At 35.0% G+C, this 22,019-nt stretch overlaps 2 protein-coding genes across 2 annotated transcripts; both read right to left on the reverse strand.

The window, feature by feature from the left end:
- On the reverse strand, positions 1,088-1,903 carry LOC105172786 (nuclear transcription factor Y subunit B-4). The gene has a single exon (XM_011094364.2). It carries the CDS (start codon positions 1,852-1,854, stop codon positions 1,429-1,431), a length of 426 nt encoding a protein of 141 aa, XP_011092666.1. The 5' UTR covers positions 1,855-1,903; the 3' UTR covers positions 1,088-1,428.
- Positions 11,564-17,941, reverse strand: LOC105172367 (zinc finger protein VAR3, chloroplastic). The gene is made up of 5 exons (XM_011093758.2): positions 17,245-17,941; positions 16,266-16,383; positions 14,236-14,588; positions 13,543-13,641; positions 11,564-13,273 (listed from the first exon to the last, which is right to left on the reverse strand). The coding sequence occupies exons 1-5, from the start codon at positions 17,862-17,864 to the stop codon at positions 12,067-12,069; spliced, it is 2,397 nt and encodes a 798-aa protein (XP_011092060.1). The 5' UTR covers positions 17,865-17,941; the 3' UTR covers positions 11,564-12,066.

A 22,019-nucleotide genomic window follows, 5' to 3' on the forward strand; every position in this document is an offset into this window, starting at 1 on the left:
AGGAATGATGTGTATGATTACCACTGTTCATTTGGCAACTCTGTTCAAGGAAGATATTGGAGAAGTGGTCCCAAAGATTTTGTGGAAAACCCTAGACTTTTAATTTCATGCTTAAAAAACCCTAATCTTGACACAAATTCTCAGACATTAACCAGTCTCCTTTTCATTGGGATATTGTACTGCGTCTGAAAAAGTTTGTAAAATATACACATGCTGTGTACTTGATCTAATCTTGTCGTTCTACATCCATACTGTAGCACCAGGTTCAAGGGTTTGGACAAACCCTAGTTCATCTTCTTGGGAAACTTCTACCTCCCATTTGACTAGACTGTTTGAAACATCCACAACAATATGGGCCGCAAGAGAGAGAGAGAGAGAGAGAGAGAGAGAGAGCCCTCTGATTTTAGATGTTGAACATAGTTTAATTAATCAAACACAGTCTCTTTTCCTTGCTTCTTCTCTCAGAAGGGTTTTGGTTCATAATTTTCCACCTCTTAAATAATAATCAGACTTCTTTGTAACTAGTAACAGTTCTGGAAATGATTTGTTGTGTTGTTTGGATTGATATATTTGGAGCTAAGGATTTCAAATCCATAACAATAAATCCAGTCCACTTGTTTGGATAATTCTATTTTTCAAATGATTTGAAATCCTTCGTTTCTCATTTTGATCTATTTTTAATAATATTCTGATGGATATATATCAGGTCCATCTAATATGGATTCGTTTGAAACCCTTTCTCGAAATCCCTTGTCCAGATCTAAATCCATTCATTCAAATGAAGTATAATGGTTGAGGATCAGCGAGGTCTCAAATTACATAGAATTTTGTAGCCAAGATTGAGGCTTACATGAACCTTAGTATTATGAAAAGACTCTCGATAGCAACTGGGCCGACAAGATACAACACCAGGAATAAATGTATATAGCATATACATACGACTTTTGTATACGAGTTTTGGGTTTAGAGTGAAGGAGAAAAAATATAGAGAAGATGCCACAATTTAATTAGCTATCACTATGAGAAACAAGCAAGCATTACTTGTTATTTTCTCGTCGAGATCGTGTACTAGTAATTAAATTAAAATGATAATAGAATTTCTAAGCTCGTATTAACATCTGTAGCAGTAGCAGAAGCAGAAAGGTAGTGAAAACGGGTGCTTATTAATGGTGAAAACAATTGGAAAATCGGGCCGTGATCTGAGTACTTTACACGACTTATAAACGGAAATTATATGTGCTAATTGATCCAACTTGATGTCTGTAACAGCTAAATGGCATATCTTGATCCCAGAGTTCATGTAAACAAGAGGGTTTTCAGTTACAAATACACATGAAAAGTTACCTTAAAAATTTCTTTTCAGAGTTGAGATCCTGTCTCTTACTGCAAGTTATGTTCTTGTCGTCCTTCGACTGTGCGCATAGATCATCAGGGCTTGGGTGAAGATCTTCCTCCTCTCTCAAGAATCTCGAAATCGAATGATGGGGCTGAAGCGGCGCTGCTGGTTGCTTCATCCTTCTCTTCGGTACTGCTAGAGGGCTTATAATTACTTTGGTTAGCCCTTTGTCTCTCAAACTCCCTCAGCTTTTGCAAGTACCTTAACATGGCCTCCGAGTAGTGGTCAAATCCTAGTGAACTCAGAGCCCAGCAGATGTCGTCTCCGTTCACCGTCTTCCGGTTCTCCTTGTGGCACCGGTCGGACGCTTCACCGGTCACGAAGCAAATGAACTCCGATGCACATTCTTGCATTGTTTCTTTGGCTTCTTTGGAAATCTTGGCACTCGGGGGGAGGATTTGCTTCATGATCCGTCCTACGTTTGCTATTGGGAGCAATTTATCATGCTCATCAGTCATTTTCAAGGCTAAATGATCTGATTGGATCTTCTTTTATTGACAGACAGACACGTTTCCCTTCTCTAATCGACCCTAATAATACTGATATATACACCGGTTTACTGTGATGTCGCGTATCTTAAAAATCTCATACGTTTTTAAGTATTATACACGTATCTGATCGTCAATAACGATTTAGATCCCACGATCGCACTTAATAAATCTAATATATACATATTTAGCTCTATAACTAATTGAAAAAACATTATATTAGATGGGTAGGAGGCATAACTTGGTGGCCAATATATATATTTATGTCATTTCATTGTCCCTTACACCATGAGAAATACCCTTCTCTTGTGGTACATGGGAATCTTACTTTGTTTTTAAATTTAAAGCTGTTTAAGTTGATGGGCTATGGAGCCTAAAGGGTTTGTAATTCCTTTATCATTCATTAATTTGATTTTTTTTTTTTTATTGTGAGCATAAGTTAGTGGGAAGAAATCAATTTGAACTTGTACAATAGCACAAAAAGGAACCCTAATATTGAAGATATATAGATGAATAATTAAATAGGGGGACATTAACCTAACTTTTGGAGAGTGACTCAAACCCTAAATCTTTTCAAGAACTAAGGGCTTTTTTAATTGCACATGAAACTCATCGAAACCCACAAAATACGAAAGTTTGAAAGAGAAATATAATATTAATTGTTGTATCAGAGACAATATATAGATAAAAAATTCAAGAATGAATTTGATCAGACGATCATATATATATATATAGTCTTAATCATTTTTGTTTTGTCATTGTTGATGTAGCACAATCATGATTCTCTGTGTAATGAGACCGGGCCAATCAATTGTATCCTATTAGAGCAACCTGTTTTTTTGGGAAAGCAAAGACTTTTGAGAAATGAAAACCCTACAAAGGTTAAGTTGATGATACATAATGGGTAGCTATGCCTATGCAAATGCAAATGCAAGTGGTCCCTCATATAATCTCAAAGCTTCAAACACTCCCACCAATGTATTTGTACAGTTTTAAAAATGAATGGACTGAGTTGATGCACGTTTGCTTCTTCATTTTCCCACTAATATATTACAAACCCTAGTTTCTGACTGCTTGGGTTTTTGCCACTCTATTTGGCAGCAAAGCCAGCTCTAATTTCCATTACATCACTCAATAAATAAATTAATAAAACTGCATGCCCATATATATATATATATATATATATATAGGGATTCCCTACATTGTTTTGTTGTATTTGATGTCCAAGAATTGGTGTTATTATTAAAATATTAATGTTAAATGATTATTACATTTAACATAATTAAATTTTTAGGTAAGGTTATCCTTTAAAACGGTAAGAAATTATGTGGATAGCTAGAAAAATTAAAAAGAAGAGCCAAGTTGATGATGATTAGCAATAAATTTAGTAGGGGATAAAAATTTTAAGTCTTGTGATTTTAAAATTAAAATTAAAAATAAAATATTTTCTTGTTATATATAATTAGAAAGGAATCTTAATGTTGCAAAGCTTTGTGCGTAGTTGGCCTTCAGAATTTCTTTTCCAAAAGTTCCCTGAAAATTTCAACACCAAATTTGACAATAAAATTTCTAGCAAATCAACAATAGAAAATCAATTTCTAGGAAAATTAATAATAAAAGAATTCGATGCAAAGATGAAAAATACTAGAAAAAAAATACTATTGGTTATAATATTAATGGATATAACTACAAAATCGTGATAAATAAATATTATTAATTACAGTCAAATAAAATCGATGTAAAAAATAGTTTTTCCACTATAAAAAATTGTTTGCTATAGCTAAGATCCATAGTAAAAATATTTGTCATGATTTTGAGCCATGGCAAGTATTTTAGTCATCCTCACAAAAATCACGACAAACAACCGGTGCATGGTTGTGGTCAATGACTATTTACTACGACTATTTACTATTAACTATGACAGTTAACTATGATTAAGTATTGTATTTCTTGTAGTACGATCAGCTAAATATAAGATAAATACTTTTTTTTGCTAAATTCCTAGCTGACGTACGTCAATTAACAACGAAGTCCCTACTTTGCATGGAATTTATATTATTGATACTTATGACATTATTTATTAATGTGTAACACAATATTAGCCAAATAAAAAGTTTTGGGTTCAAATCTCATTTGTAACAAAAAAAGTCTTCATATGCAGGTTCTGCAGAAATTAAGCACTTGCAAACGCCACATAAATTGTCACAATTATTTATTGATTTTTTGCCTTTCAACTTAATATGATCGGTACGATCAAGTGCATGTAGCTAATTACATTCTACATTTTTTTTTAAAAAAAAAAACCACTTAGAGGTGGGGAGTCCCTAGTCCTTCTATATTAAATTGTTCAAAAATACTTATAGTGGAAAAGCTACTTCCTTAGAATTTCTAGAAAAGTCATAAACAAATAGTATTCCCTTACAAATATAGCACTGAAAAACGTAAATAAGGAGTATTATTCCTTTATAATAGGTATAGTAAAAACCGTAAACAAGGAGTACTACTCACTTATAGCAAAAGACACTAACAGGTGTAATGAAAAAATTGTGACGAGTCAAAAAGTTATTGTTATCCCACCACATCGTGAATTGCACAGCACCTGCAAATAAAATCTGTACAGAAGACTCCAAGCCAAAATGTATCTAATGTTCCAAAGGGATAAATAAAAAAAAATATTATTATGAGCGTGAAGATGTTGTCTGTATGGCTGGAAGCCGTTGAACCGGCGAAAGGGGTTCACAAAACCTACAAAAAAAAAAAACCTGTTGACTACAACAACAAACGGCCAAATAAATGAACACAGCATGAAGTGACAAAACCAGAAGATATCCAGACAAAAATAGAGGGAACCATTCCCCACAACATCAACCATATGAAATAAGTAACCTCAAAGGAATCTATTTAGGTAAAAGCACATAAACAACACAAAAAAGGCCCAGACAAGACAACAAGTATCAGCAAAGAACCAATCAATAATGAAGTGCCCCTAATTTCATGAAAAGCGTTTTAACTGAAATTAGAGGTATTAGTACTTCTGATTCTAAGAGCAAGGAAGGAGCAAGCGTCAAGTCTAATCAAACCTTTAAAAATACCTGTGATGTCATCAGGGGATAGAATGGTGAGATGTTGATTGAAACATGCTTGTTAGCAAAATAATAAGCCACTTGGTTACCCTCTCTAAAGATGTGTGATATCTTGAACTCAGTTTGGAATAAAAGATTTCTATTTTGTTGCAGCAGATTCTGAAGGTGCCAAGTCCCTTGGGGGTGAGAGGAAATGAGTTTGAAGGCGACATTGGCATCTGTTTCCACCTAAATTTTCCTAATGCTGCTCTCAATGCACATTTAACACCTCTATAGATAGCTTTCAATTATGCTTCTGTGTTGGAGATGAGGCCAAGATGTTCCTGAAATGCAAGGGCAGTCTGACCAAGATGATTTCTAATGATACCACCTGCCTCTACAATGCCTAGATTTCCTTTTAAGGCACCATCCGTGTTCGATTTGAATCATCCCCTATCTGGCTTAATCCACTTAATGATAGAGAATCTGGATGGTATCTTATGGGGGGGTGGGAGGAATTTTAAGAAGAGATGCAACAGGTATGTCCCCTTTCCAGTGTATAGCTCTCATAAGATTGGCTTTACCCAAAAGATAAAGATAATTGAGGGTATGTAAAATAATACGATTAGCTTTGAAAGGAGTCCCCTCAAATATGGTAGCATTCCTACAAATCCAAGTGTTCCACATGATCAGTGGGGAAAGAATATCTCTGATGTGAGGCTGATTAAAGATGTTTCTTTTCCAGATTTGAAGGATCATGAAAAAATTATTCGTAACTAGAATATTGAGTTGAAGCTCCAGACTTTAAGAGAAAGCTTGTTATGAAAGAAAATGTGAGGGATAATCTCCTCCTCCTTCAAGCAACAAGCACATCTAGAGGCCAAAGGAATGCTCTTTTGTTTAAACCTGTTATCGACCAGTATCTAGTTATGAAGGACTTTCCAAATGAAAATAGAGATGATAGGCCTAACAAATGGGGACCATAGATTTTTTAAGATGGTTAGTAAAGGTTTGTGATCTCTAGTAATCTCCCAAGTTGATTTTGTAGAAAAGGAACTGTGGGGAGATGGTTTTTAATGCATGAGATCTTAATACTGAGGATTAATGGGGATCGGCAAAATAAGCTCCAGATATGCTGAGGAACAACTTCTTTCAGTTTACCAATATTCCATGAATGGTTGGTCCAGAAGTTTTTGACCAGGGCATTTGAGGCTCTGTTAGGGTGTGTAAGGGAATGGTAATGCCTACAGGGAGCCAACCATCATACCAGAAAGAGATATTGCCATCTCCAAGGCTCCAAAAGGTGTTCTCTTGAGAGACTGATTTAATGCTATAAATTCTTTTCCAAATGTTACAGTCCTTTTGTTTAGCTTTAACAGAGGTAGGTGTGGACTTTTTGCAATATCTACTGATAGTAAAGCTAACCCATAAGGAAATTTTTTATCTTAGTTTCCACCAGAGTTTATGCGAGAACGTTGTGACAGTTTTCCTGATGTTTCTGATACCAAACCGCCCGCTTCATAAGGATAGAAAATGGATGCCCAATAGTTCAACGAATTTTCTTGTGATCAATAGTGGATCCCTAAAGGAATTTGGCAAAAAGTTGTCCAATTTTTTGTTGAGTGCCAGCTGGAGGACTCAATATTTGAAGAAGGTAGATAGGCATAAAAGATAGAATACTTTTAATAAGTTGAAGCCTACCTCCTTGTGAAAGATGTTTATGCTCTCATCCACTGATCCTATTTCTAATTTTATTAATAAGGGGTTTAAATAGAATTTTCTTCTTATGTCCCTTATGTAGGGGAGCTCCAAGATAGGTGACAGGAAGACTTTTGATGTTGAAACCTATAATGGATTTCATTTTGTGGGCAATGAGATTGGCCTTCTTACCAGGGATAAAGAAGCTCTTGGAGTGATTAATTTTTTGGCCTGATTGATCCTCATAGAGATCCAGGAATTGCATCAGTTTGCTCAGAGATTGTTCCTTACATTTGGTGAAAATAATGATGTCATCCATATAGGTCAGGTAAGTCACTCTAGTTTTACAACCCGTTTGATAGAACATATCAAGGTTCTGTGAGAAAAAGTGGTTAAGTCCTCTGAATAGAGTCTCTGCAGCAAGGATGAATAATGCAGGAGATATTAGGCCACTTTGTTTGAGGCCTTGTGATGATTTAAAGAAGCCAGATGGCTCTCGATTAACCATAATGGTAAATCAGCAGTGTTCAATAGCATGCTTGATGAGAGCAATAAATCTGAAGGGGAAATCCATCTTTTCAAGAATCACGTAAAGAAATTTCCAGTCGACCCTGTTATAAACCTTAGACATATCCAAATTTTAGATAAAATTCTCTTTCCTACGTCTCATGTCAAAAATAATGTATCATGTCTTGTACAAGAAGCAATGAATCTGCTAAGCACAAAACCATTCTAGGATGGAGAAATGAGGTCAGGTAGTGCTGGGAGATTTTAGTATAACTCGTTCTACATATTAATGATGAACTATTGTACTGCTTTTCTTTTCATTCTTCAATTGGGATGTGGAAATAGAAAATTTCTATATATATATATATATATATATATATATTAAATACTAAAAAATATAATTTATATATATATATATATATATATATATATATATATATATATATATATATATATATATATATATATATATATATTAAATACTAAAAAATATAATTATGGGGCATATCATTTGGCATCTCGTTTTAATAAGGGAAAAATGAGATAAATTAAGCTTTGGCATCTCCCAAAATGGAATGAAGCTATCGTTTTAATATATTTAATTAGAAACAATATATATAAGTAGTTGCTTGAGTCACCAAAAATTAATAATAACTAATATATATATGACACACTCAAATGTGTGTATATATAATTGATTTTAAATTTTATCTAAAAAAATATTTTGAAATTTTAAAAATTAACTAGTATTTTAAGTGGATAAACGAATATATGAGAAAGTTGAAAAATGATGCAGGAGTTGAGAAGACAGTGAAAAATTAGTTAAGATTCATAAAATAATTTTAAAATAAAAATGACATACCAAAAGAATTGAAAACACCAAAAAAATGATATTTATATATTTGATATTTTAAGTTTTTTATATCCAAAAGAATTGAAAACATTAAAAAAATGATATTCACATATTTGATATTTTAAGTTTTTTATATATATTTGCTATGTCATCTAATTATATGATTCGGTCCACATATTATCATTTGATTAATTAATAATATATATGTATATATATATATATATTTTTGGCAATCATGCAAGTTAATCAACAATTTTATTACTTAAATATATACTTTTTAATATTTTTAAAAAAATAAATATGAAATATAGTAATCAAAATAAAATTTATTATTTTTTATAAAAAAATAATTATTATTGACAAACAATAAGTGGAATAATAAGCAAAAAAGAGTATCTTTTAAATAGGGATTAAACGATCTTTAATCACTTAACTTTATTTTAGAAGTGACTTTTACCAAACACTATCTAATTTAACTTATATCTGCTATTCATTTTTTGTTTTTTTTACGAACAATACTAACGTTTTTTTTCTGCTGCAACTCTCAACTTTCTCTACAAAAATCACTTCTTTAAAAATAAATTTTTTTGCAAAATCACCCTATATAAAAAGTGTAGATAGTAGTGATAATAATAGATTATTCCATACATTTTCTTTAAATAGAATTATTTCCTATGTAAGATAGAAATAACTTAAGAATCAGAATAGATTTTAAACAAAGTTTTGATTAAAATTAATTAATATTTATCATGCTTTTAATTTTGACCAAAATATTTACAACCATTTTATTAGTATCTACTATATATGAAAAAGTGATTAATTAGTTTTAGCCATGAATCTTTATTGCCAAAATTATATTTTTTATCCTGTAATTATTGGTTATCAGTAGTTTTGGTCCTAAAACTTATTTTATTTATGTATTTAGTTTTTTTTCTGACGAATCTAATTCTCAGCATCTCATATTTGATTCTTTTCGGCAAATTCAGTCTTATATTCATAATTTTGGTGCTCTTTGCACTAGAACATATTTTATTTTTTGTCCTGTAACTATAAGTTAGAATCATAATTGTCAAAATGTACAAAAAACTAATCAAATTTGAGTTATTCAGGACTAATAAATTTGTCAAAAAATGACTAAATATATAGATTGAGTAAGTTACAAGACTAAAAATACTAACGACATATAGTTCCAGGATCAAAATTAAAATTATTTTTGACTATGGTAATTAGCAATAACAAAAATCATATTTTTCTCGGATGTGATGTCATGAGGGAAAAATGCTATTTTAGTCCTATAATTTAGGAGAGTGGCATTTTCTATCCTCGAAGATTTCAAGCAATTTAATTTTGTAACTTTAATTCTTTAAACTATACCAAATAATATATTATTAAAAGGAAAATTCTATAATAATTTATCATATTTAGTTAAAATAAACATACACTAAGTAAAAAAAAATTAATTGAAAAGTAAAATTTGCTTCAATTATGCAAAATATACTAAGTCATAGCTTTTGTGTACTTATCATGAAAATATTTTAACTTCAATTAACAAATTAAAACATATGTGTTTATGGTAATTAATATACTTTAATTAGTAACTAAAACACTAATTTTTTTTTATCAAAATCTATTTCTACAATTCAATGTTGCCTTTTGCAGAGGCTTTAGCTTAATATTAAGTAATTATTTTTTCTAAGAAAATTAGTGTATATGACTCTCAAAAGACATTAGATAAATTTAGGAAAAAATCCAGAGACCCCTATGATAATAGGAATGTGTAAAAAAACTCCTATAAAAATTAAAGTATTAAATATCCCCCTGTGATATAATATAAAGTTCAAAAAACCCCCTCCGTACAGAAATTGACCTACATGCACTTTTTACTGCGGATTTGCTATAAAAATACCTTTTTTTTATATTTTTTCCATTCTCTCATATTTAATATATAATATTATATATTTATTAATAATAAAATATTATTTTATATTAGTAATTATTTAATTATTTATATAATACAATATAACTTTAATTAAATTAATTAAAAATTATATATTTGGAAAAAAAAAAAACAGCGGCGGCAACGTCTTCTGCGCGCCCTCCTCACCCGGCCGTCGCCCAACAGGCAACAATCTCTAGCGAGGGCGACGCGGGCGCCCCTCCCACGCATCCAACGTATGATTGATCAATTGTGGTTTATTAGTTTCTAGTAGGTACCAAATTAATCGTTGTTATATATAAATAACTTACTAAATGACCTAATTAATAGTTATTTTTATAATTATACCTATTACAATCTTATTAGTAACTATATTAATAAAACTATAATATGTAATATAAAAAATTCAAATGACTTTTTGAACGATTCACACCTTTTATAATAGAATAGATAATGTTTTATGTATAGTTGCATGCCCTTTTTTTTTCTTTTCTTTTTGCAGAAAACGGGTATATGTAGTGATGGTTTAAGAGTATTTTTTTACATATTTGTATATTTTTATAAAGAATAATTTTTATCGTATATTATTGAAAAGATTAAATCATAGACGAATAATAAATCGTATAACAAATAATAGTCATACCTCAAATATTCAAATTACTGTTTAGTCTATCTTACTGCAAAAAGTATTTACTTTATAGGAAAAATGATTTAACTCATTCTCATTTACCATTTAATTTTCTTTTTTGTTTTTCAACTTATTTTAATTGACATGAAATTATCTAACTAATTCTCATTTATATCTATGCTAAGAAATTCTCAAGGCATCAAATCCTTTGAATGTTCTTGAATTGTTTTAGCCATTTTGTTCTTTATCATAAGAGTATTTTTTATCTTGTAAGTATGATTATTATTAATATAATATAAAAAATAAATTAATATGATTAGATAAGTATAATATGAAAAATAATTAATAGGAACAAACATAGATAATGTGAAAAGTAATTAATGAGAATAAATAAATGTAATGTAAAAGCAATTAATAGAAATTTAATTAGTATATTTTTTTACGTTTTTATATCTAGTAAAATAATTTTATAGGATTATTTAGTTGAATCGAAAAAAAAAAAAAAAGAAATAAACTTTTAAGTTCGTTCATACATTTCTAGATATATAGATACATAAAAGTATAGATAATTAAATTATGAACAATGAGTTCAGACAGCCCACACCAAACTATTCTACCCTGTTCATATGGTATCATTTTATATCAACTAAAAAATACGGTACCAACCATGCAAAGAGCTCTGTAGTATGGTATCAAAATAAAATTAATTGCTTCATATTTAACGGCCACGGGCATTGTAAGTAACCATTCGATTAAAAAACGAACGACAATGTGTAATATGCAAATAACCCCATTTATATAGTACCAGACTTGATCACTAGGAAAAACATGGTATTAAGATTGCAAAGTGACCGTATTGTGGTACTAAAGTGCAATTTTCTCATGGAAGAAAAGTTGAGATTGCTGGAAGAAGGGAATGGGATGGCAAAAATTGTTAAAATATTAATATTAAATGATTCTCCTGTGTAATAGTTCAAGTTTTTTTGCTGAGATAGTCGTTTAATATGTATAAATTACATACAAGAAATTACCTTTAACCATAAACAACATCCAAATTAAAGAATGTGAACTTGACAATTTACTGGTTGTCTTTGTCCGTAAGAAAACAGGAACTTATATCTGATTGTTTCTGCATCCAAGGATTAGTTCATAAATCGTTTACATCAGAAAACAGGAACATCCTCGGTCAGTCACTTGAATCCTGCAGGCGACAAGTTATGCAGTTCCTCTGCAATCAGTCCTCCCCCAGGGGAAGTGAATAACTCTGAAGAACAAGGAGCATATTTGGATTAGCACTTAGCAGACATCCAAAGTAACAGAGTTGCAGAACATATTTAAGTAGCCAACCAGTAGTCTGCAATGCCAGATTTAGATGCCAGTAGAAAAATACATCAGTATCATCGTCATACAAAGACATTTAAAGGCCGGCTGCTTTCATAAACATGATTTGCGACATGTTAGACTTCGTTCGACTCACATGAAGCAGAACTGCTGCGACTCATCGCACGTTTATCCTTGGTCTCCGGTATCTTTCGTCATCCAAATAACTGTCAGATTGATTACCAAAATTGTTTGATCTTCTTCCCTGCTTGTCGGATGACCCACCTCGTCTATAATCTGGAAATTCTGACATGTTACGGTCTCTAGAAGTCTTTGCTTGCCGGCTATAGGAATTCTCTTGAAAATCTCTATTAGTTCGCTTTGGTCCTGAAGATCTACTAAAACCTTTGTTCGCAGAGCTTTTCTTGCCAGCTATCTTGCCGCTAATGCCCCTGGATGCTTTTCCGGGACGATTTAGGCCTGCTCTATCTCTTCGTCTATCACTATGAAAACTTAGATCATCATCAGAATCTGCTTCAGAAAGAGACTCATCCTTAAAGCTGGACCTCCGTTTACTGCGGTCCATTCCATTAGAGCCCCTTCTATTTCCTTTCTTCTTGGATCTGAAAGATTCGTCGTCAGAGCCAGAGCTGGACCCAAGATCATCATCATCTGAACCAAAAGTCATGGCATCTCTATCTCTGGTTTGCTGTTTTTGGTTAGCAACATGACTCGATTTCCATTTCGGATGAATTGGAAGGTCATCATCAGTATCAAAGTCTAGTTCAACATCTTCAGCAAATGCTTTGCGATTCTTTTGTTTCTGGCCACGTGTTGGTAATTTAGTTTTGCCACGAGCATGCCAATTACCTTCAGTGCTTTCTGTATCTTCAGATTCTGAGTCCACTTCAAGCTCTGAGAAATCTATTTGAGAAGTTTCAGGCACTTCATTTTGGCTAACCATTTCATAACTATGAACATCATCATCTTCTTCTTCATCAAAATCATTGAATCCTACACCGTTTCTCATGGGACCAGAATCAGAATACTCCCGTTCGAACTTCGGAGATCTGCTGCTCCTTTCAAAACCATCTTCGTGTCCTCTAGAATTTTCATGAAAAGCATGCTTGTTGAGTGGAAAATCTTTATCTAGTTTCTGAGAATCTGCATACTCAAAGGCAGCAACATCTGCTCCATCAGATTCATTGTCATCAAAATCAAAATTCCATGCATTAGAAACATCTTTCCTATCAGAGATCTTTTCTATCCTGATCTTGGGACCACGTTGCTTCTCTGGAAATTGACTCTCAGTATATGTATCAGGTGGACGCTTATGTTCACAGTGGAAACATACTGTGTTTCTCCTGTAGTTTAAGAAATTGCACCTATACAAGCATCAAATAAATTAATACATCAAACCCCAGCAAAATAAAGCTTTGACAGTAAAAGCAACATTTTACTTTAAAGGAAAGAAATGAGACACTGCTCCAGTTCAGAAGCAATTGGTTTTACTGCTCCCCTGTAGCGTAGTCGAAAAAAGCATTGAGGCCAACACTATCAAGGCCTTAAATTTTCTAGAAGGTTCTAATCAGAGCAATATGCAGTTGGAAGACAGAAAAGGCACACATGCACAAACACAAAGATAGTAACATACTGGGGGCATTCCCATTCTCCTGGAAGCAACTGGCGCTTTGGACGCTTAGCGTCACACTGCAGGCACACAGTATTTTTTGCAAAGTTCATGAAGTCACACCTGAGAAAATAATACATATTAGCAAGAGCAAAGAGCAGAGTTGTTTTCAAAATAAGTTAACAAAAGTGCAGAAGAACCAGCAAATAAAGAGTTTCCATTTCGCTCTAAATGGTGATCCTAGCTGTTATTACTTATACATAGCTAATTCCAGCAACGGACAGGCTGCAGAAAAAGCATGGCCGGTGCTGGAAATAAGCTCTTCTAAATTACACCATAGTTCTCTGGCAACCTTCTGTGCTGAAGAAATCTATGATTAATTTATCTAACATTATTAAAATAGTTAAAGAACTCAAGTTGTATGTAATATGAACGAATTAACTTTAAGCCGGATCAGATAGTACAATGTTTCATACAGATTATATTACAAGATTCTTTAGTTTTGTTTGCTTATGTATTACATGTACGGGCAGCACCTGAGCTCCTTACTTGAAGGCTGATATTTCAAGGTATATAGTAGATAATTATGATGGAATATGCAGCACTCATGTGAAAGAGATATATAAATGTAACAATAGATACAAAGTAAGGCTGTGCAAAAATTTGGATAAATAATACAATTCACAAGTAAATAGAACAAACAGTTGACAAACATACTTGGGACAGAGCCAATCGCCCTTTTTCATTTCGATGTCATCCCGTCCAACTCTTTTCTTGGGAGGGGGAGGTGGTTGCTTTACCTTCGGTGGAGGCCTTTTGATAACAGGAGGGGGAAGATTCGGATCTATTGGAACTGCACTTAGCTTGACTACCTCATGAAGCAATTTCCGAACAACAGTTTTCACAGTTTTCAATTTTAAAAGGGATTTGTTTACAACTGATCCATCAATCGGATCAAAACCATAAGCAAGTAGAATACGCATGACATCAATTGTCCGTGCTTCATCCTCTTTATTTGTGAGCAGATATGCTTTTTCACAAGAGCCCCTCAAGCTGCAGGAACTACAAACCTGATACATGAAAATACTGTTGGGGAATTTTGTAACTGAAATATTAAAATGGCAAAATTCAATGTGGTTTTGAAAAACTGTTTCATTTTCCTACTACTAATACACTGCTGGGTTTTGTGGAACATTACTTCTAAAGATATGATAAAAACAACGGAGGAATATCAATAACAACTTTCAAGACCTCCATGATTTTTCCGGGAACAGATGTTACTGCAAGAAGAGATCATGGTGTGTGTTTGAATCAATTTTTATGGCATTAATATGGGGTTTCTATAGACTTTGAGATACCCCTTTCTAATCAACACGTGGTTTCTTCAAATAACTAACTCTTATTTCACACATTGATCAGTAAAAATATTTGAAAACTACTGCAACTTTTTTAAAAGTTTCAAATATAAAAATATTCACATTTCTTCCTAAAAGGTAGGGAAATACATCCATTATGAAGTTACAATCCTTAACAAATTCAAAAACACATGTGACTTAAACACCCATTCACACAAAGACATGATTATTAGATTAGGGCCACTCCCATGGAGTCTGTATTTAATTCATATTTTTCTAATACTATAATCAACATTCAACAGCAGGCAGATGTGCAGACATACTTCGAACAGGTCAACAATAGGCACCAGAATCCACATTCAGTGTTTTGTAATTCTTGAGGTTTTAGAACATTTGACCTTGTTATGAAACTCACATGGTTATATGGATGGTTATCAACAGCTAATACAGCTGTAGACTGGGTAAAAATGCTATATAAATTGAACTTATTTTCCTCATCTTATTGTTAAGTCCATGTGCACGTGTCCCAACCAAATGGTTATGCCATCGCAATATGCATATCTGTTAACAGAAGTCCCAACCAGAAGTCCACATCCATAATTATATATCCATCTTCTCGGTTTTCCTTCCAATATCTCCATACAAAGATACTATCCTGATCTATAATTGGGAATGTTTACCCACACGATCAAATAAAATGGAATCTTTAAGGAACAACCACAGACAACATAATTGAGAAAACATAATCAACTGAGTAATCTGGCCTCCTCTCATTTTGAGATAATATATTTCAGGGACTTGTTGCTGGAGAAGAGGTCGTATCTATGTGGATCATGTCAATGAATAAAAAAAGTTTATATCAGACCTTAATTACAGAGTGAGAGGAAGTCCTAAGAACTCACGCTTTAGATTGTTATCTTGTCTAAATTATAACCACACATGGGGTTCTCACCACCAAATTGACTGTTTTTTTCAGATCAGAGCCAAGCATAGTGGTAATGCAAATAAGGAAACAATTTCAAGTCTAAATTGAAGAGGTCCTAAGACAAACACGAAGTATTCAGTAAAAGGAAAGTCCCCTCTGACTGCATCTCATCCTTTTTCCTACTACTGCTACAACGTGGAAACTAATACCTACATTCTTTCTACCAGTTATTGAACAAATAGAACACAGAGCAACACAAGACTACTTTCCTGAAAGGAACTACTCTAACTAACAGAATTTATCTGAATTTTACTTCAGAATCCTTTACTATTGTTCTGCAAAAATTATGTCCTTTCTGTTAATCTTACAATCGTGAAGTCTATTTACAAATAATATATAATAAAGGTATGTCTTTTACCCAATAATAGAAAAATATCATACAAATAATCATGGTACTTTAAGCTTACATCTCCTTCGTCCAGATGGACATGTTTCCTCAACAATTTGCTGGAAAAGACCACCTTCTTGTCCGCACTAGGGCATCCATAACCAACCAATATTTGAAGATCCTGTCTCGACAATGACCTGTAATAAATTTACCCTAAGAAAGTCCCTAAAAGAACTAAAGTGGGCATTTATGAAAATGAAAGCAACAAATGCACCAAAAAGCAAAGGAAGCATTAAAATAAATCCATCCCAACCTCCATCCGCACCAAGCAAGCAAAAACAGATGAAAAAAGTGCAAACCGACTAGGAAATTTACGTGTATACATTAATTACTTAGTGTTCATTTCAGGTGGATGTACTGCATTATAATTGAGAAAATGCTATAGCAGATGACCTATATTGATACAGATTGTATGGCACAAGGACAAAAATTTGAATGTTCTTCTCCACTCTGTCCTACACTAGGTGAGCAAGCATTAAAATCATATGTTGTGTCTCCCATCCCCAGAAATGGAAACACAAACCAGATAATGGCAGTAAGCATATTGATTATTTAATTACTCCGGGGGAAGGGGGGGGATCTCTCATACTCAAAAGAAGAGAATTAAGATTAGGAAAAATTTAGTAGCTAAACAAGTTTACACTCCCATTTAAAGTAAAAAGCTTTCAAAGAGTATAAAGAATTTAATTGAGATAAATCCAAGCATCTGCATTCGAGGATGCTCTCTTCAACAGTTGTTATACTAGATTTACATTCAAAGTTGTCAAAGACCAGAAACTAGGAAAATAGAAAAAAAAATATATATAAACAGCACATAAGCTTCAACAATACCATCATTAAAGGTTTTGCATTTTGTATGTATCATAGGGCATTTGATCAAATGCCATGTTCTCACCCTAATCAATATTCATCTGTGCCAAATGACTCAATTTCAAAGAATGATATAGACACAAATATATGCGAAAAGCATCATAACATACTACATATTCAAAGAAAACCTCAAGATATCAAAACGATCACGACCAAAATTGATTACAGCAGCCTGCACAGTCTTGAAATCCCGCGTAAAATCGAGCCCTTTATGATCCTCAGTGGCAGCCCCGGATAAATCAAAACCAAGGCCTTCCATCATACCATCTTCGTCCTTCCTCCTGTGGTCAAAGTAATTCTGCTGCACCAGCCTCTCCATCAACTCTATCCATTCCGGCCACGGGTGCACCAACTCCACCTCCTTCTTCACATCATTATTCACCAAAAATGCTTCACTTTTCACTAACTCTGACTTTAAATCCTCCATCGAGTCGCGCTCCGGCGGCGTTTGCGCCGGTCCTGAACTGGGACCATTCTGTTGTTTCTTGGATTCCCGCCAGGCGCGGATTCGCTGGAGGGTTTGGTCTTTTTCTTCGCGTTTCTTGTCAATTTCATCGATTTGTTCGAAAATAAAGCTCATGCGAGCGGATAGAGAAGTGGGTTTGGGGATGGAAGGAGATTGGTCACTGGATTCGGCTGCAGGGGAGAGCGAGGAGAAGCCTGCTGTATTTGGAACTTTTGCAAGGCAATAAAGGGAGAGGGGCCGGGAACAGTTGAAGCGCCTCAGAAGTAAATGAGAAAGTGCCATTCTTCTTTGGGGAGGAACGACAGAAACTAAAAGCCCGCCATGCCAACATAGGGAAGGAAAGGTGCGCGAGTCTGCTATAGAGCTTAAACCCTTAAGCACGGATTGCACCCCAAAACTTTGTTACTTTAGCAGTTTTGCCCCTCAAAAAGAGAAAAAACACACTTTGCACCCTAAATTTCAAAATCATTTGCAAAGTGCACCCAAAACTTTATATTTTTTTCAGTTTAGGCCCTTGGAAACAAAAACTCATACTTTGCACCCTAACCTTTAAAAGCTTTAGCAAATTACACCCTCGATTCAACTCCGGCCAAATTATACAACTTGTGCATAACAGAATAACAAAAAAATATATATATATCAAAATTCACACACAAATTGTTCTTTAAATATTTCTCCGTTTTTTGTCATTTTTCACGCAAATTTCAAAACATCGAACACAGACACTTTTCCTTATTTCCACAAAATATGAATTTAACCACCTATTGTAGTTGAAATATGATAGTTTTATTATAAAATTCTTATTTAACTGAAGTATTTCACAAAAAATATTGTTCTTAGATATCTAAATATTCTCTTTCATAATTATTTATTTTTATCATTGTTATTTTTATATTATCTGATGCGTGCAAAAATAGTATGGATCCAATGGGCTTGGATTATCGTTCAGGACTTGGGCTGGAATGTTTGCAAATCTAAGAAAAGGGACCGACAAAACAACACGTTAACACTCCAACGCCCAAGTTAGTACGGGGTTTAAGAAGAAATAAAATGAAAAAGTAAGTAAATGTAATAAAAGATTGAGATATGATGATCAAATTATAAGCGAAATGAGCAAATTCACTAGATGGTGCTTCAGAAGTGTTAATAGTAGTGCTTAGGAAGTCCTAGGACCACCCCCGCCCAGAAAACCAATCTTGTATATATAGGGGGGTGCCCCAGTCTAATGGGTGTTTATCTTTCTACCTTTATTTTCTGGGAAAACGATAATGGTGGTTAGATAAGCAATAAATCGCCCTTATCTGCTGCTGGACACGTCCATAATCGAGTATCTTTTGGTTGAGGGAGACTCTTTGTTGGCAGGGAATCTCAGCCACCAAGGAGTCCAAAACAATAGGGAGACCTTCCTTTTGGGAGCTATATCCTCAAGGCTGACGTAATCTGTCATGGCAGTTGATTGGGAAGCTAGTCGTCTGCTACGTGGAGATCGCCAAGTGTGGGCCTTTGGGATGACATCCTTCCGGGTCGCATTTACGGGTCGAGTCCAGGGGTACGTTAGGTCGTTGCTTTCTATCTCGGGCTAAGGGATCTCTTGGACTGTTAAGGCAAATATATTGGGTGACCCCAGGCCTTATTGCTCTATTGGGCTGGGCCTCTTGAGACAATGTGCATCATTTTATCCGCCCCCCCTAAGGAGGAGGAGGGTGCCTATCGGCTCTTTTTTAGAGTAGAAGACCTTCGTAAACAAGGAAGCCTCCTCTTTATTGTCTCAAGAGGATTGTCTCCAAAAGCGTCCCCTGTTTCTTTTCTTTTCCCGCCTTTTTCTGTAACATAGAGCCCCGCACTTTGCATCTTATCAGTCTTGATATTATGGCTAGGGCTATACCTAACCATCATGACTCGCCTTTACAAAGGTGAACGTGGGCTCAACCCCCTCCCTTAATTCAAGGCAAAACCTCCCATCTCTACCTCTTCCTCCAACAATGTGTTCTTGAAGAAAAAGGATCTTCTATCCTCTAAGCCTCTAAGTGTTCCTTCCTTCTCCTTTAACTCTTTCTTCCACAGCTTTTCTTCTTTTTTTTTCAAACATTCATGGCATCTTCCGACGAGTCAGCCAGGTTCATGAGGGAGATTTTTCCAGGCGATGATCCTCTGCGAACACTTCAAAGAAGATGGGACATAGCTTGTCTGAACCCACGGGTAGTCGGAGATGGAGCCTATAATAGACGCGGTGGCTGCACGTCGTTTGTTGGAAGAGGAGAGAGGTAATGAGGAAGAAGGGTCCTCCCCTAGAGAAGAAGAGAGGGAGATGTCCCAGTCGCCAGCGGACTGGGAACCCTCCTATCTCAAACTCGCCGCCATCCATCAATTGGTTAAGGGGTTTCATACCCCTCCGACATTTACTATTTATATCCCCTCCGCCACTAGTAACCCTCATTGTCCCTCCCCCACACCCAAATTGCTTAAGCTTTTTTTTTCTGCCTGGTTAAAGTTAGGTCTTTATTCCCCATCTCTTTTTTTTAAGCAGACGTCGATCGCTTCTTGTAGGTGTCTTTAAATCAATTAGCCCCCAAATCTTTTTAGGTTTTAGCTAGCTTTTTTTTTTGTGATATTTAGCTTTCATAGTGCCCCTGTAACTGTAAAAGCTTTCGTCCAATGTTTTTAGTTTAAGCATACTGAAAATGGTGTTTTTCATTTTTTTCCCTCATTGGGGGGTGTCCTTCTTGCCTGTTCCCACCCTGCAAAACGTTGGAAGAATAGTTTTTTCTATGTGTTGCCCTCTCGTCCCTAGACTTTTCCACATTGTTGGATATATAATCCTCCACCTGCTATGACTGTAGGTGCAAAGACGGTTGCCCTCTCCTCCTTGCTGGAAGAGTTGAATGAGAAACCATATAATTGTCAAGCCTTGATTGATGAAAGGCTCTTGGGATACTTTGGCATGAAAAATCCTCGGGTGGAGTCCCTAGGTATTTTATACTTTTCTTAATTCTTGATATTTTTATTAATGCACGATTATAACTCTTACTCTTTTTTTTGGGGGGGGGGGGGTATTATTTTTTGGCAGTTGTGAAAGGCTCTTGGGATACTTTGGCATGAAAAATCCTCGGGTGGAGTCCCTAGGTATTTTATACTTTTCTTAATTCTTGATATTTTTATTAATGCACGATTATAACTCTTACTCTTTTTTTGGGGGGGGGGGGATATTATGTTTAGCAAGTTGATGCACGAAAACGTCTGAGGAGGGTGCCCAGCGGGGAACCCTCCATCCAGGCATTCTTAGGGGACCCCGGCCTCTAGTGACTCCAAGGGAAAACTACCTGCTTCATCAATGCTAGGGGTCTTCTCAAAGAAGGCGAAGATGAGTTTTTGGGCACTCTTCCGACCAGCTCTGCACGATCTTCTACTTCCTAACCATCTTCCTCTTCAAGATGAGGGGGGTCTCCCCATGAAATCTTTTCGCGCTTCCTTAGACGGTTTGTATATGCATAAATCCCTAGAACAAGAGAAGGAAAAGGACTCACCCTTGGTGGTTGAATTTATGAGGGGGATGCTTACTTTGGGGGATTGATGCCTTCTTACCTCTGTGTCCTAAGGGGAACTTCAAAGAATGATATCCATGTACTTGGTCAAGATACATCCTCTTGTCCTTTTTGGTTTCTTTTTTCTTTTGCTTCTTAGGGTATTTCTTGATTTTCTTTTCATGTTGCAGGTGACCTCTTTGTGCGAGGAGTTGTTTTCACGTCTTCAAGGGACCCCTCTTGCCTCTCAAGGGGATGCCTAGAAACGGAAACTAGAGAGTAAGGTGCAGCAGTTGGGTACTGAAATCGCCAGATTGAAGATGACAAAAAAGGAGGTTATGGGACGTTATCAACAGGCCGAAAATGACTTTAAGAAGCTGCAAAAGGAGACTATTGGCCTGGCGGAGGCGATTAGGAAGGAAGCGACCAAGCCAGACTTGATTTCTCTAACACGAATAAGGCAGCAGGTACTTGGAAGCTTACTGAGCTAGCCATCTCCTAGAGTACAAGAAGTTTGTGGACTTCAACGGGGACGTGGCGAAGATAGCTGGACCTTTTTTAGAGTATAGTTTCCTGGCCTGCAAAGAGCAGTTCATGGCTCAAGGGTATCCCCCATCTGGAGAAGAGCCTTCATTTCTCCATCCTTGACCAACTTGGGGCGTGCCAGTAGTCATTTCCTTCTACCACCATGAGGACTTGGATGATAGGGAATGTTAGCGGGGTATATACAATATTTACTTTATGAAAAGGTGGCTTTTTGTCTCGGAAGTCAGTTCCGGGATTTTGGGAGGAGCTCCTTCCTTCGTTTCCTTCCTCTTCTCTCCACGGCTTCCCTTTAGGAAACTTGGGCATCTTATATTATTATATTTTGTGGCATGAGTTAGGAGAGAGTCAAACTTGAAAACGGGCTTCTTGG

This window comes from Sesamum indicum, linkage group LG10 (genome assembly GCF_000512975.1).
Source record: "Sesamum indicum cultivar Zhongzhi No. 13 linkage group LG10, S_indicum_v1.0, whole genome shotgun sequence".
Lineage (NCBI taxonomy): Eukaryota > Viridiplantae > Streptophyta > Magnoliopsida > Lamiales > Pedaliaceae > Sesamum > Sesamum indicum.

Excerpts from the sequence above, each read along its gene's own strand:
- LOC105172786 (XM_011094364.2), bottom strand. The coding sequence starts at position 1,854 with ATGACTGATGAGCATGATAAATTGCTCCCAATAGCAAACGTAGGACGG.
- LOC105172367 (XM_011093758.2), bottom strand. The coding sequence starts at position 17,864 with ATGGCACTTTCTCATTTACTTCTGAGGCGCTTCAACTGTTCCCGGCCC. Across the intron at positions 16,384-17,244 it reads GATCGTTTTGATATCTTGAG|GTCATTGTCGAGACAGGATC; the intron begins GTTTTCTTTGAA and ends AATTTATTACAG. Across the intron at positions 14,589-16,265 it reads TCCATCTGGACGAAGGAGAT|GTTTGTAGTTCCTGCAGCTT; the intron begins GTAAGCTTAAAG and ends TTCATGTATCAG.